Genomic DNA, 13,111 nt, shown 5'->3' on the forward strand with positions numbered 1-13,111 from the left:
GGTCTTAGATTTAAGTCCTTAATCCATCTTGAGTTGCTTTTATATAAGATTCATTCTCCTACATGTGGCTAGCCAATGATCCCAGCACCATTTGTTGAAAAGGGTGTCCTTTCCCCACTATTGTTCACTTTGTCAAAGATCAGTTGGCTGTAAGTATTTGAGTTTATTTCTGGGTTCTCTATTCTGTTCCATTGGCCTATATGCCTATTTTTATACCAGTACCATGGTGTTTTGGTGACGATGGCCTTATAGTATAGTTTGAAATCAGGTAATGCGATGCCTCCAGGTTTGTTCTTTTTGCTTAGTCTTGCTTTGGCTGTGCAGGCCATGTTTTGGTTCCATATGCATTTTAAAATTGTTTTTTCTAATTCTGTGAAGAATGATGGTGGTAGGGATTGCACTGAATTTGTAGATTGCTTTTGGCAGCATGGTCATTTTCACAATATTGATTCTACCTATCCACGAGCATGGGATGTGTTTCCATTCATTGTGTTGTCTATGATTTCTTTCAGCAATGTTTTGTAGTTTTTCTTGTAGAGGTCTTTTGCCTCCTTGGTTAGGTATCTTCCTAAATTTGTTTTTTTGTGTGTGTTTTTTTTGTTGTTGTTTTTGTGTTTTTGTAGCTGTTGTAAAAGGAGTTAAATTCTTGATTTGACTCTCCACTTGGTTGCTGTTAGTGTATAGAAGAGCTACTGATTTGTGTACATTAATCTTGTATCCAGAAACTTGGCTGAATTCTTTTATCAGTTCTAGCAGCTTTCTGGAGGAGTCTTTAGGGTTTTCGAGGTAAACAATCATATTGTCAGCAAACAGTGACAGTTTGACTTCCTCTTTACTGATTTAGATGCCCTTTCTTTCTTTCTCTTGTCTGATTGCATTGTCTAGGACTTCCAGTAGTGTGTTGAAGAAGAACGGTGAGAGTGGGCATCCTTGTCTTGTTCCAATTCTCAGAGGGAATGCTTTCAACTTTTCTCCATTCATTGTTATGTTGGCTGTGGGTTTGTCATAGATGGCTTTTATTACATTGAGGTATGTCCCTTGTATGCCACTTTTGCTGAGAGTTTTAATCATAAATGGATGCTGGATTTTGTTGAATGTTTTTTCTGCCTCCATTGAGATGATCATGTGATTTTTGGTTTTAAAATTCTGTTTATATGGTATATCACATTTATTGACTTATGTATGTTAAACTGTCCCTACATCCCTGGTATGAAACCCACTTAATCATGGTGGATTATCTTTTTGATATGTTGTTGGATTCAGTTAGCTAGTATTTTGTTAAGGATTTTAGCATCTATGTTCATCAAGGATATCGGGCAGTAGTTTTCTTTTTTGCTTATGTCCTTTCCTGATTTGGGTATTAGGGTGATGTCGCCTTCATAGAATGAATTAGGGAGGGTTCCCTCTTTATCTCATAGAATAGCATCAAAAGGATTGGTACCAATTCTTCTTTGAATGTCTGGTAGAATTCTGCTGTGAATCCATCTGGTCCCAGACTTTTTTTCGTTGGTTTTTTTTGAGACGGAGTCTCACTCTGTCGCCCAGGCTGGAGTGCAGTGGCGCAATCTCAGCGCACTGCAAGCTCTACCTCTCTTCACGCCATTCTGCCTCAGCCTCCTGAGTAGCTGGGACTACTGGTGCCCACCACCATGCCCAACTAATCTTTTGTATTTTTAGTAGACAGGGTTTCACGGTGTTAGCCAGGATGGTCTCGATCTCCTGACCTCGTGATCCGCCCACCTCAGCCTCCCAAAGCGCTGGGATTACAGGCGTGAGGCACCACGCCCGGCCTTTTGTTGGTAATTTTTTAATTCCCATTTCAATCTTGCTGCTTATTATTGGTCTGTTCAGGGTATCTAATTCTTCCTGATTTAAGCTAGGAGGGTTGTATTTTTCCAGGAATTTATCCATCTCTTCTAGGTTTTCTAGCTTGTGTAAAGGTGTTTGTAGTAGTCTTGAATGATCTTTTGTGTCTCAGTGGTGTCAGTTGTAATATGTCCCGTTTTGTTTCTTAATGAGGTTATTTGGATTTTCTCTCTTCTTGGTTAATCTTGCTAACGGTCTATCAATTTTATTTATCTTTTCAAAGAGCCAGCTTTTGGTTTCATGTATCTTTTGTATTTGTTTTTGTTTCAATTACATTTAGTTCTGCTTTGATCTTGGTTATTTCCTTTCTTCTGCTGGGTTTCAGTTTGGTTTGTTCTTGTTTCTCTAGTTCCTTGAGGTGTGACCTTAGAATGTCAGTTTGTGTTCTTTCAGTCTTTTTGATGTAGGCATTTAGGACTATGACCTTTCCTTTTAGCACTGCCTTTGCTGCATCCCAGAGGTTTTGATAGGTTGTGTCATTATTGCCATTCAGTTTGAAGAATTTTTAAATTTCCATCTTGATTTCATTTTTGATCCAAGGATCATTCAGGAGCATGGAATTATTTAATTTCCATGTATTGGCATGGTTTTGAAGGTTCCTTTTGGAGTTGATTTCCAGTTTTTTCCACTGTGGCCTGAGAGAGTGCTTGATATGATTTCAATTTTCTTAAATTTATTAAGGCTTGTTTTCTGGCTTATCACATGGTCTATCTTGGAGAAAGTTCCATGTGCTGTTGAATAGAATGTGTAGTCTGCGGTTGTTGGATGAAATGCTCTGTATAGTATCTGTTAAGTTCATTTGTTCCAAGGCATAGTTTAAATCCATTTTTTCTTTGTTGACTTTCTGTCTTGATGACCTGTCTAGTGCTGTCAGTGTAGTATTAAAGTCCTCCACTATTATTGTGTTGCTGTCTATCTCATTTCTTAGGTCTATTAGTAATTGTTTTATAAATTTGGGAGCTCCAGTGTTAGGTGCATAAATGTTTAGGATTGTGATATTTCTCTGTTGGACAAGGCCTTTTATCATTATATAATGTCCTTTGTCTCTTTTAACTGCTTTTGCTTTAAAGTTTGTTTTTGTCTAATTTAAAAATAGCTACCCCTGCTTGCTCTTGGTGTCCATTTGCACAAACTGCCTTTTTCCACTCCTTTACTTGATGTTTATGTGAGTCCTTATGTGTTAGGTGAGTCTCCTGAAGGCAGCAGATGGTTGGTGAGTTCTTATCCATTCTGCTATTCTGTATCTTTTAAGTGGAACATTTATGCCATTTACATTCGATGTTAGTATTGAGATTTGAGGTACCATCGCATTCATTGTGGTATTTGTTGCCTGTGTACCTTGTTTTTTTTGTTTTTGCTTTTTAAATTGTTTTTGTTTTATAAGTCCTTCATGATTTATGCTTTTAAGAGATTCTGTTTTTGATGTGTTTCCAGGATTTGTTTCAAGATTTAGAGCTCCTTTTCACAGTTTTTTTCTTTCTTTTTTTTTTTTTTTGAGACGGAGTTTCGCTTTTTCGCCCAGGCTGGAGTGAAGTGGTGCAATCTCGTCTCACTGCACCCTCCGCCCCCCCAGGTTCAAGCAATTCTCCTGCCTCAGCCTCCCGAGTAGCTGGGATTACAGGCACCCACCACCACGTCCAGCTAATTTTTGTATTTTTAGTAGAGACAGGGTTTCACCATGTTGGCCAGGCTAGTCTCAAACTCCTGACCTCAGGTGATCCACCCGCCTCAGCCTCCCAAAGGGCTAGGATTACAGGCGTGAGCCACTGCGCCCGACCTAGCAGTTCTTGTAATGGTGGTTTGGTAGTAGCAGATTCTCTCAGCATTTGTTTGTCTGAGAAAGACTGTATCTTTCCTTCATATATGATGTTTAGTTTCACTGGGTACAAAATTCTTGGCTGATAATTGCTTTGTATGAGGAGGCTTAAGATAGGGCCCTAATCCCTTCTAGCTTGTAGGGTTTCTGCAAAGAAATCTGCTGTTAATCTGATAGGTTTTCCTTTATAGATTACCTAGTGCTTCTGTCTCACAACTCTTAAGATTCTTTCCTTTGTCTTAACTTTAGATAACCTGATGACAATGTGCCTAGGTGATGATCTTTTTGTGATGAATTTCCCAGATGCTCTTTATGCTTCTTGTATTTAGATGCCTAGGTCTCTAGCAAGGCCGGGGAAGGTTTCCTCAATTATTCACCCAAATATGTTTTCCAAACTTTTAGATTTCTCTTATTCCTCAGGAACACCGATTATTCTTAGGTTTGGCTGTTTAACATAATCCCAGACTTTTTGGATGCTTGGTTCATAATTTCTTATTCTTTTTTCTTTGTGTTTGTTGGATTGGGTTAATTTGAAGACCTTGTCTTCAAGCTGTGAATTTCTTTCTTCTATTTGTTCAATTCTATTGCTGAGACTTTCCAGAGCATTTTGCATTTCTGTAAGTGTGTCCAGTGTTTCCTGAAGTTTTGATTGTTTTTCTTTATGCTATTTCCTTGAATGTTTCTCCATTCACTTCTCGTATTGTTTTTTGGATTTCCTTGCGTTAGGCTTCGCTTTTCTCTGGTGCCTCGCTGAATTCTTTTTCAGGTAAATCAGGGATTTCTTGTTGGTTTGGATCCATTGCTGGTGAGCTAGTGTGATTTTTTTTGGAGGTGTTAAAGAGCCTTGTTTTGTCATATTACCAGAGTTGGTTTTCTGGTTCCTTCTTATTTGGGTAGGCTCTGTCAGAGAGGCAAGGTCTAGGGCTGAAGGCTGTTGTTCAGATTCTTTTGTCCCACAGGATGTTCCCTTGATGTGATACTCTCCCCCCTTTTCCTATGGATGTAGCTTCCTATGAGCCGAGCTGCAGTGATTGTTATCTCTCTTCTGGGTCTAGCCATCCAGCCAGTCTGTCTGGCTCCGGGGTGGTATTCAGGGTTTGTCTGCACAGAGTCCTGTGATGTGAATCGTTTATGGGTGTCTCGGCCCTGAATACCACACAGTATTTGGGGTGTCTCCCAGGTCCTGCAGGAGCAGTCCACTTCCTTCAGAGGGTCTGTGGGTCCTCTTGGGATTCCTGGTTGGTTCTTGCAGTTGTTCTGGAGCTAAAATTCATAGTGCGAGCCCCAACATGCTGCTTTGTCCATCCGAGTTGGAGCTGCAATCTAATCCTGCCTCCCATCCGCCATGATGATCTAAATCCTGGTGCTTATCTTTTCTACTGTTGTTTTTGCTTTCCCTTTTTCTTACTTGGAATCAGTTGTAAGCCAACATAGGAAACAGAAATTCCTCATGTTCATTTCCCCATTGCTATAGCACTGCAAGCTTATGACAGAGGAGTTCCATGCTCTTGCCTTTGCAGAAGATCTTAGAGATGCTGAAGAACAGAGAGATGTCCCTAAATATTTTCTTTGAACCTGAAATTTTTAGTGACTATAATCATAATAAGTATTTTGTGCTTTATGGAATTAACTTTCTTAACCTCCAAGATCAGATCAGTAGATTGAATGTAGTTTTCAATCTATAGGTATTCTGCAGAGCCTTGGGGCTCCATGGAAGTGCTTATGGAGGGAGATGGGATTAGAGTAGTAATAGTACCTAGTGCTGAGTAGTAGGTAAGACTCCAGGGCCCCCACGTTAGTTTCAGCAAGATCTCTATTCTCATCCTTATATTAGTGTTCCAAGTTAAATTTCATTTGAACGGAGGTTTCATTATGTAAATATACAAACATAGACATACATCTATAAAAAAAAATGTGTACAAAGTTAGTTCGGTCCTTCATATGAAGCAGTAACTACACATACACACACAATAGTGTATGTCTGTACTCTCCCCAGATTATAAGCTGGAGAAGGGATTTATTTATCCAGACAAGATATCTACATAGAAATTGCCCTTCTGGGTGACTAATGGGACCCATAATTCCTTTTAGCCTAGAAATCCATCTCTAACACTAATAACTTTCTTTTCCTATCTTAAAATAGGACTCATCGCTCAGAGGCTACCTATCCTCTCCCCCATTCCCAACTACCCAAAAAGTTTATATCATTTACTTAAGCAAGTCAAATTTAATTTCACACATATAGGTCATAGTTTTCTTATTTTGTGGGGGAAGTGATATGTGGAAGCATTAAGAGATATGTTTTTTAAAATATGTCTCATTACTTTGTGCGTATTTAATCTGGGTCTATAAACTTGGAAAGGGATGTTATATAATCATATAGTCAGGATATTCTGAAGCTGGAATCTGTGGATACATTATAGGTATGTATGACTCCTCCAGTCCCTAAGATATGTAGAATATTGTGTTCATATCTGTTTTTTGTGGGGAGAGAGTGAGTCCATTGCTTTCATCAGATTTTTTAAGGTTTTCAAGACTAAGAAAACATTAAGGATTACTTATCTCACCAGTTCTTCTACATCTGGGCTAAATATAAGTACACTAGAAAAATAAACAAATGAGGCTGGGCATAGTAGCTCATGCCTGCAATCCCAGCATTTGGGAGGCCAAGATGGGAGGATTGCTTGAGTCCAGGATTTTGAGACCAGCCTGGGCAACATGGTGAAACCTATCCTCTACCAAAAATAAACAAAATTAGGCAGGCATCGTGGCATGTGCCTGTAGTCCCAGCTGCTCAGGAGTCTGAGGTGGGAGGATCACTTGAGCCCCTCGCGGTCAAGGCTTCAGTGAGCCAAGATCATACCGTTGCACTCCAGCCTGGGCAACAAAGCAAGACCTTGTCTCAAAAAAATAAATGAATAAAAATAAAAAAAAAAATAAATGAAACTTGGTGTTTGTTTAAGTGGGATCAAACAAAAAAGATAGCAAATTACAGCTATTATTTCAGATAGATCCTTTCAGAGGCTCCTTGAACTCAAATCTATTTTCATAATTCTAAGGCATTATTTGCCTTTTCACTTTCAGTCTCTCATGAGTGCATAATGGAGTTTCCCAGAGGCTACATAACACGTACTATCACAACAGATTGAGCAGAGAAGCAGATATGAGAATCCAGCTGTCTTTTTATGAAACCAGACATTAAAGAGATTTGCAAAATGTAAAACAATGCTGGTCTCTTCTTACTAATTTTTAAAATTTGAAAAACATAACTATTTTTCATAAAAGTATGTTTTTTGTGTCAACCATGTAAAGGGTCTGTTTTTAATGAATTAATATTTTTTTGATTTCTCAGTTTTAATTTCTCACTTTCATTTAATTTCTCGTTTTATGAGAAATATAGATAGAAGCCAGGTGTGATGGCTCACGCCTGTAATCCCAACACTCTGGGAGGCCGAGACAAGAGAATCACTTAAGCCTAAGAGTTCAAGCCTAGTCTGGGCAACACAGTGAGACCCCCATCTCTACAAAAAAATTTAAAATTAGCCACATATGGTGGCATGTGCCTGTGGTCCCCGCTACTCAGAAGGCTGAGGCAGGAGGATTTCTTGAGCCCAGGAGTTTGAAGTTACAGTAAGCTATGATAGCACCACTGTCCTCCAGCCTGGGCAGCAGAGTGAGACCCTGTCTGAAAACAAACCAAAAAAGAAATATAGACAGATATAAGATGAACAAGTTCTATGGATCTAATGTACAGCTTGAGTGGTAATGGATGATGTGTTAAATAATTCGACTATGGTAGCCAGGTGCAGTGGCTCACACCTGTAATCCCAGCACTTTGGGAGGCCGAGGTGGGCGGATCATGAGGTCAGGAGATCGAGACCATCCTGGCTAACACAGTGAAACCCTGCCTCTACTAAAAATACAAAAAATTAGCTGGGTGTGGTGGCGGGCACCTGTAGTCCCAGCTAATCGGGAGGCTGAGGCAGGAGAATTGCCTGAACCCAAGAGGTGGAGGTTGCAGTGAGCCAAGATTGCACCACTGCACTCCAGCCTGGCCAATAGTGAGACACTGTCTCAAAAAAAAAAAAAAATTTGACTATGGTAATCATTATACAGTGTAGACGTATTTCAAATCACCATGTTGTATACCTTGAATATATTCAATCTTTGGCAAGTAAATTTTTTTTTTTTTTTTTTTTTGAGACAGGGTCTGGCTCTGTCACCTCCAGACTGGAGTTCAATGGCACAATCTCAGCTCACCACAACCTCTGCCGCCTGAGCTCAAGCAATCCTCCCATCTCAGCTTCCTAAGTAGCTGGGACTACAGGCGCATGCCACCACGTTCGTTAATTTTTGTATTTTGTAGAGACACAGTTTTGCCATGTTTCCCAGGCTGGACTCGAACTCCTGAGCTTGAGTGGTCTGCCCGCCACAGCCTCCCAAAGTGCTGGGATTACAGGTGTGAGCCATCATGCCTGGCCCAAGTAAATATTTTTGAATTAAAAAAATAGATACTATTCACATAAACAAAACTCTTTGATATTCTCAATAATTTTTTAAGAGTATTAAAGGAGTGTGAAACCAAAAAGTTTGAAAACTGCTATTCTGTAACAAATGACATTTTAGAAATATGGGTGCCTCTAGAAGTTAAATCGGGACGGTGATGTGAATATGTTGTCTATATCCTTGTTTCTCAAAGTATGGCCTAAGGTACATCTGCATCAGTATTACCTGGGAGCTTATTAAAAATGCAGGATCTTGGGCCTCATCCCAGACTTCCTGAATCAGAATCTTCATTTTAACAAGATCTCTGGATGATTTGTATACATATTAATGTTTGAGAAGCTCTAATCTGTATTACACCACACTAACATTTATTTTAATCCAGCATCGTTCCTAAAAGGATTAAAGAAAACTATATAAATAAATATCTTCATTATACATATGTACTTTATAAAAATATATATAGTTTAATATGTAAATGCATGAACACTAATAGACATAGTTTTTTGAGGCTATTATTGATACTGTCATTGCAAGCAGTTCTTTATTTTAACCATTTGGTCCCACTGTTATCATATCATAATATCAGAACTTCATGATATGAGTTCGCAGTCTTGGGTTTGGGTCATATATTTATCAACTTTGTCATCTCAGATAAAAATTCAAACTAATTTCCCCATTTGTAAATTTTACCTATAAAAATGAAATAATGTATGTTGAAAACATTTGTAAACTGAATGCTAATGCATATTAGTCTAAGTTCTGCTAGGAATTTTACATTAAACCTGTATGCATTATTATTGCATAGCCTTTAAAGAAATTCCAATATATATTTTAAACAGTTCATTTCCCTAGAGTTTGGTACTAATGGAGTTTTATCCCCTAGTGAGTCAATTACCTTTAATTCATTCTATGGCTAACCTACAGCACAAACTCTAGCAGATTTGTATAGGATTATATGAATGGGTTGGTATAGATCTATCCTCAGTATGGCAGAAGAATAACAGCACAGATCTAATAAAGGTGAGTCACTTTGAGAGCTACAGATTTTAGACTCCCCCTAGTGGCTATCTGGCAGCAATCAAATTTATACAACCATCTTTCACCTTGCTTTCTGTTTGCCTTTTGCCACTCTTTTTTAAGATCTTTAGCAATCTGAAGAAAAAACAAAATTCTAATATTAGCCATTACCATAAAATGTTTTTAGGTGCTTGTTGTATTTCAAAAAATTTTTTAGACTATTCTGTCTGTTAAATAAAGTTAACCTAACTGAGGGGTGGACATTAAGAACATGAAAGATAGAAATCAGAGTTATAATACATTGCAAACTAGAAGAGAAGTTAACAGTACAAGTGACAGTAATTATCACAATACTTGATATAATTATGAGGGAGAAGCAGACTAACACTAATTTCACAGTATTTGCACTAGACCCTTTATTTGTCTATTTTAATCCTTCTTCAGCCCTGGACTTCATAGATGAGGAACTCAAGAATTTAGTAACTGTCAGACAATGAGTACATGGCAATAGAGTTACACTGCCATGTAGATGTGTACTTTTTGACTAGAAAGCCTTTAGCCACCATTACATACTGTCTTTAAAAAACAAGTTAAATTGCATGGTTTTCATATCCAGTTTTAAATCTGATAAGTTATTAACATAGTCTAATGAATTAAAGAAAGTAATTTTCATTACGGTGAGAAAAATGCAATTAAGTGCTTTGTGTATAAATAGGTATTAAATATTTTGAGATTATTTTTTGTCCTCTTTTTTTTTTTTTTTTTTTTTGAGATGGAATGTCACTCTGCCCCCCAGGCTGTAGCGCAGTGGTGCGATCTTGGCTGACTGCAAGATCCACCTCCCGGGTTCACATCATTCTGCTGCCTCAGCCTCCCAAGTAGCTGGGATTACAGGTGCCCACCACCACACCCATCTAATTTTTATGTATTTTTAGTAGAGACGGGGTTTTACCGTGTTAGCCAGGATGGTCTCAATCTCCTGACCTGGTGACCCACCCGCCTTGGCCTCCCAAAGTGCTGGGATTACAGGTGTGAGCCACCGCGCCCGGCCTTTTCGTCCTCTCTTTCATGCACAGTTCTCCTTTAGTTTTCCATCAATTTGGTATGTATTTCTATCAACTTGGGGCTGTTTAATTTAAATCAGTAACACTAACTATTCTGACTAGAGAAATTTAAAATAAGTTGATCTGAAAGAGTTTAAGAAGAATTTGAGTTGTGTAGCAGCATTTATACACAAAATGTTATTTTAAATTTTTACTGTTCTGGATTTTTCATCATATGAAAAACATTTAATGAACATCTCCACACTTTTTTCCACCACTTTTCTAGGTCTGATTGTCCAAAATGTGGCTCTACTGGTGAATCTGGAAATGCCAATTACAGATACAAACTTTCCTTAAAAGTTGCAGAATCAAACAAATTGTTTGTTATTACTGTATTTGGAAGTTGCTTAGATACATTTTTTGGTCTTACTGCCACTGGTTTGCACAGGTAAGAATACTTAAAACATCCTTTTTCCTGACTGCCCTTAGAATTTGAAGATACAAGTTTATAAGGCAATATGCATTTTTGTAGAAAGATAATCATTCAACCCAAGATTGTCAATTCCTTTAAAAGACAAGCAAGTAAGAAAGATGTTTATTTCCTGAATACATACTATGATGATATTAAAACAGTCTCCTTTTATTTAGGGTAATTAATCTGTAATTAGAATATTAAGTTATAAATCTCTAATCCAAGTTACAGAAATAGAGGCTAAGAAAGTAACATCATTTCAAATTGAAGAATTATCCAAATTGAGGTTAGCATTGAAACAGTTAGGTTCCCCTGAGGCAGGAGAATCTATTTGAGGGAATATTTGCATTTCAGAAATTGAAATTTTATTTTTTATCTGTATTGCAATTTAATTTGCATAGTTTGACCTTTTACGACATTGTCCTGAGAATATAAGAATAAGCAATTAAAGCTTTTCTTGGCCGGGCGGGGTAGCTCACACCTGTAATCCCAGCACTTTGGGAGGCCAAGGCGGGCGGATCACAAGGTCAGGAGATGGAGACCATCCTGGCTAACATGGTGAAACCCCATCTCTACTAAAAATACAAAAAATTAGCCGGGTATGGTGGTGGGCGCCTGTAGTCCCAGCTACCCCGGGAGGCTGAGGCAGGAGGATGGCATGAACCCGGGAGGCAGAGCTTGTAGTGAGCCAAGATTGCACCACTGCACTCCAGCCTGGGAGACAGAGCGAGACTCTGTCTCAAAAAAAAAAAAAAAAAAAAGCTTTTCTTCCCCCTCAGTCTTCTGCCCTCCTCCCCTAATCACATGCAAGAAATCTATGTCCACGTTTTTGTGCTTGAGACAATAAAGGGACCACAACCAGGCTTATCAGAGAAAAGGGAAGACTTTTTCCTGCTTTCAAGTGAAGAGCTAGAGATGCCACCACTATTCCCACTGCCACTTTTATTTTTCCTTATAATCATTGCCGGGCCTGATGGTTAGGCAGGTAACTACTTTGCTCACACTTGATCAATTGGTTTTGTTGATTTTTCTGTGCTATGAGAAACTAGAGAGAACAAACTGCCTGGCTCTTAAAGTCACTTTTTTTCCTCTATAAAAGATTCATGCTGCATTTTCAAATTAATTGTGTCTCTGACTTTATGGCAAGTTAAAATTTCAAAGTTCATTGCTTCACATTTTTTACTTTTTTTCCAATCAAGGTACATTCAGGATCCTAATAAAATTCCAGAAACACTGGACAATGATACAACTCAGAATCTATTAACTAAAGCAGTTGAAACTTGCTTTGTTGGACAAAGCTTTATTTTTGGAGTGACGGTAATTGAGACTAGCTTTCTTTTTAATAATCTGTTAACATTTCCATTGTAATGAATTATGTGAATTTTCTAAATAGTTGTTAGGAGTTCTGTACATGTGAAGGCCTGTAGAAACACTTTAAACTATGTAAAAATAGCCTATAGGTGGTCTGTTAAAACACCATGTGTGACAACTTCCTCTTTCAAAAGTCAGGGGAGCCTACTTCAAATGCTTTCAGAGCTTAAAAATATAAATTTATTATATATTTAGAAATGTTAGATATTTGTTTTTGGTATTTAGTATTTATTTTGCCCTCCGGATTTTGTTCAAATTCTATAGTAAAACTTCCACCAATTCTCTAGCTTTTTAATTCTGTCTTCTATAAAAAGAGAATAATGGAACACTGAAGGCAAAGTATCTGAGTATTGATAAGAATACTAAAACTAGATTAAGAAAGATGGTCTTAAATATCAAAGTGACTGTAGAAGAAGTTAAAAAAAAAAAGAAGAAGTTACTCCTTTGACTTTGAAGGAGTAATAGTTTTCTGTCTCATCTATGCTAAAGGGAACAAAGAGACATTTTTTTCCACACTGGAATCAGGGTTTTAAAAGAGGACTCCACAACAGAAGAGTGAGAAAAATCCAAAGGGAAGGTAGAATCAACGGCTACAGAGCTTTACTTTGTTAAAATCGTAGACAGTCCTTTTCTCTCCTCCCCTTTTTCCCCTCCCCTCCCCTCCTCTCTTTCCTTAGCTAATGAGAACTATGATAGTTGCCATTTATTGAGCCACTGCTATTTTCTAAGCACTGTGCAGTTTTCCATTTTATTACTAAACAGTAATCCTGCATTTTTATTTTTATTTTATAAAGGAGAAGACTCAGGTTAAATAAATTGTCCAAAGTCTCAACACTATTAATAAATGCGGGAACTAGGATTTCTTCAAATCAGTTTAAACAAGCTCTTTACTCTAAGGTTTATATTCTCTTACATATGCTACTTTGCCTATAAAACTAACAGAATCAAAATTGGAATTGGGGGATGGAGGTAATAGTTGTATCTGTTTTAACCTTTTAAATCTGTTTATTTTATTTTATT

At 37.8% G+C, this 13,111-nt stretch overlaps 1 protein-coding gene across 2 annotated transcripts in view; it reads left to right on the forward strand.

Moving 5' to 3' along the window:
- DDIAS (DNA damage induced apoptosis suppressor) overlaps positions 1 to 13,111 on the forward strand; it is a 34,399-nt gene that overhangs the window by 17,994 nt on the left and 3,294 nt on the right. For both annotated transcript variants that reach the window (XM_054661577.2, XM_009423824.3), the window contains exons 4-5: positions 10,535 to 10,696; positions 11,920 to 12,037. In XM_054661577.2, coding sequence (XP_054517552.1) covers positions 10,535 to 10,696; positions 11,920 to 12,037 — 280 coding nt within the window. The remainder of the gene's footprint in view (positions 1 to 10,534; positions 10,697 to 11,919; positions 12,038 to 13,111) is intronic.

Source organism: Pan troglodytes, chromosome 9, assembly GCF_028858775.2.
Source record: "Pan troglodytes isolate AG18354 chromosome 9, NHGRI_mPanTro3-v2.0_pri, whole genome shotgun sequence".
NCBI lineage: Eukaryota > Metazoa > Chordata > Mammalia > Primates > Hominidae > Pan > Pan troglodytes.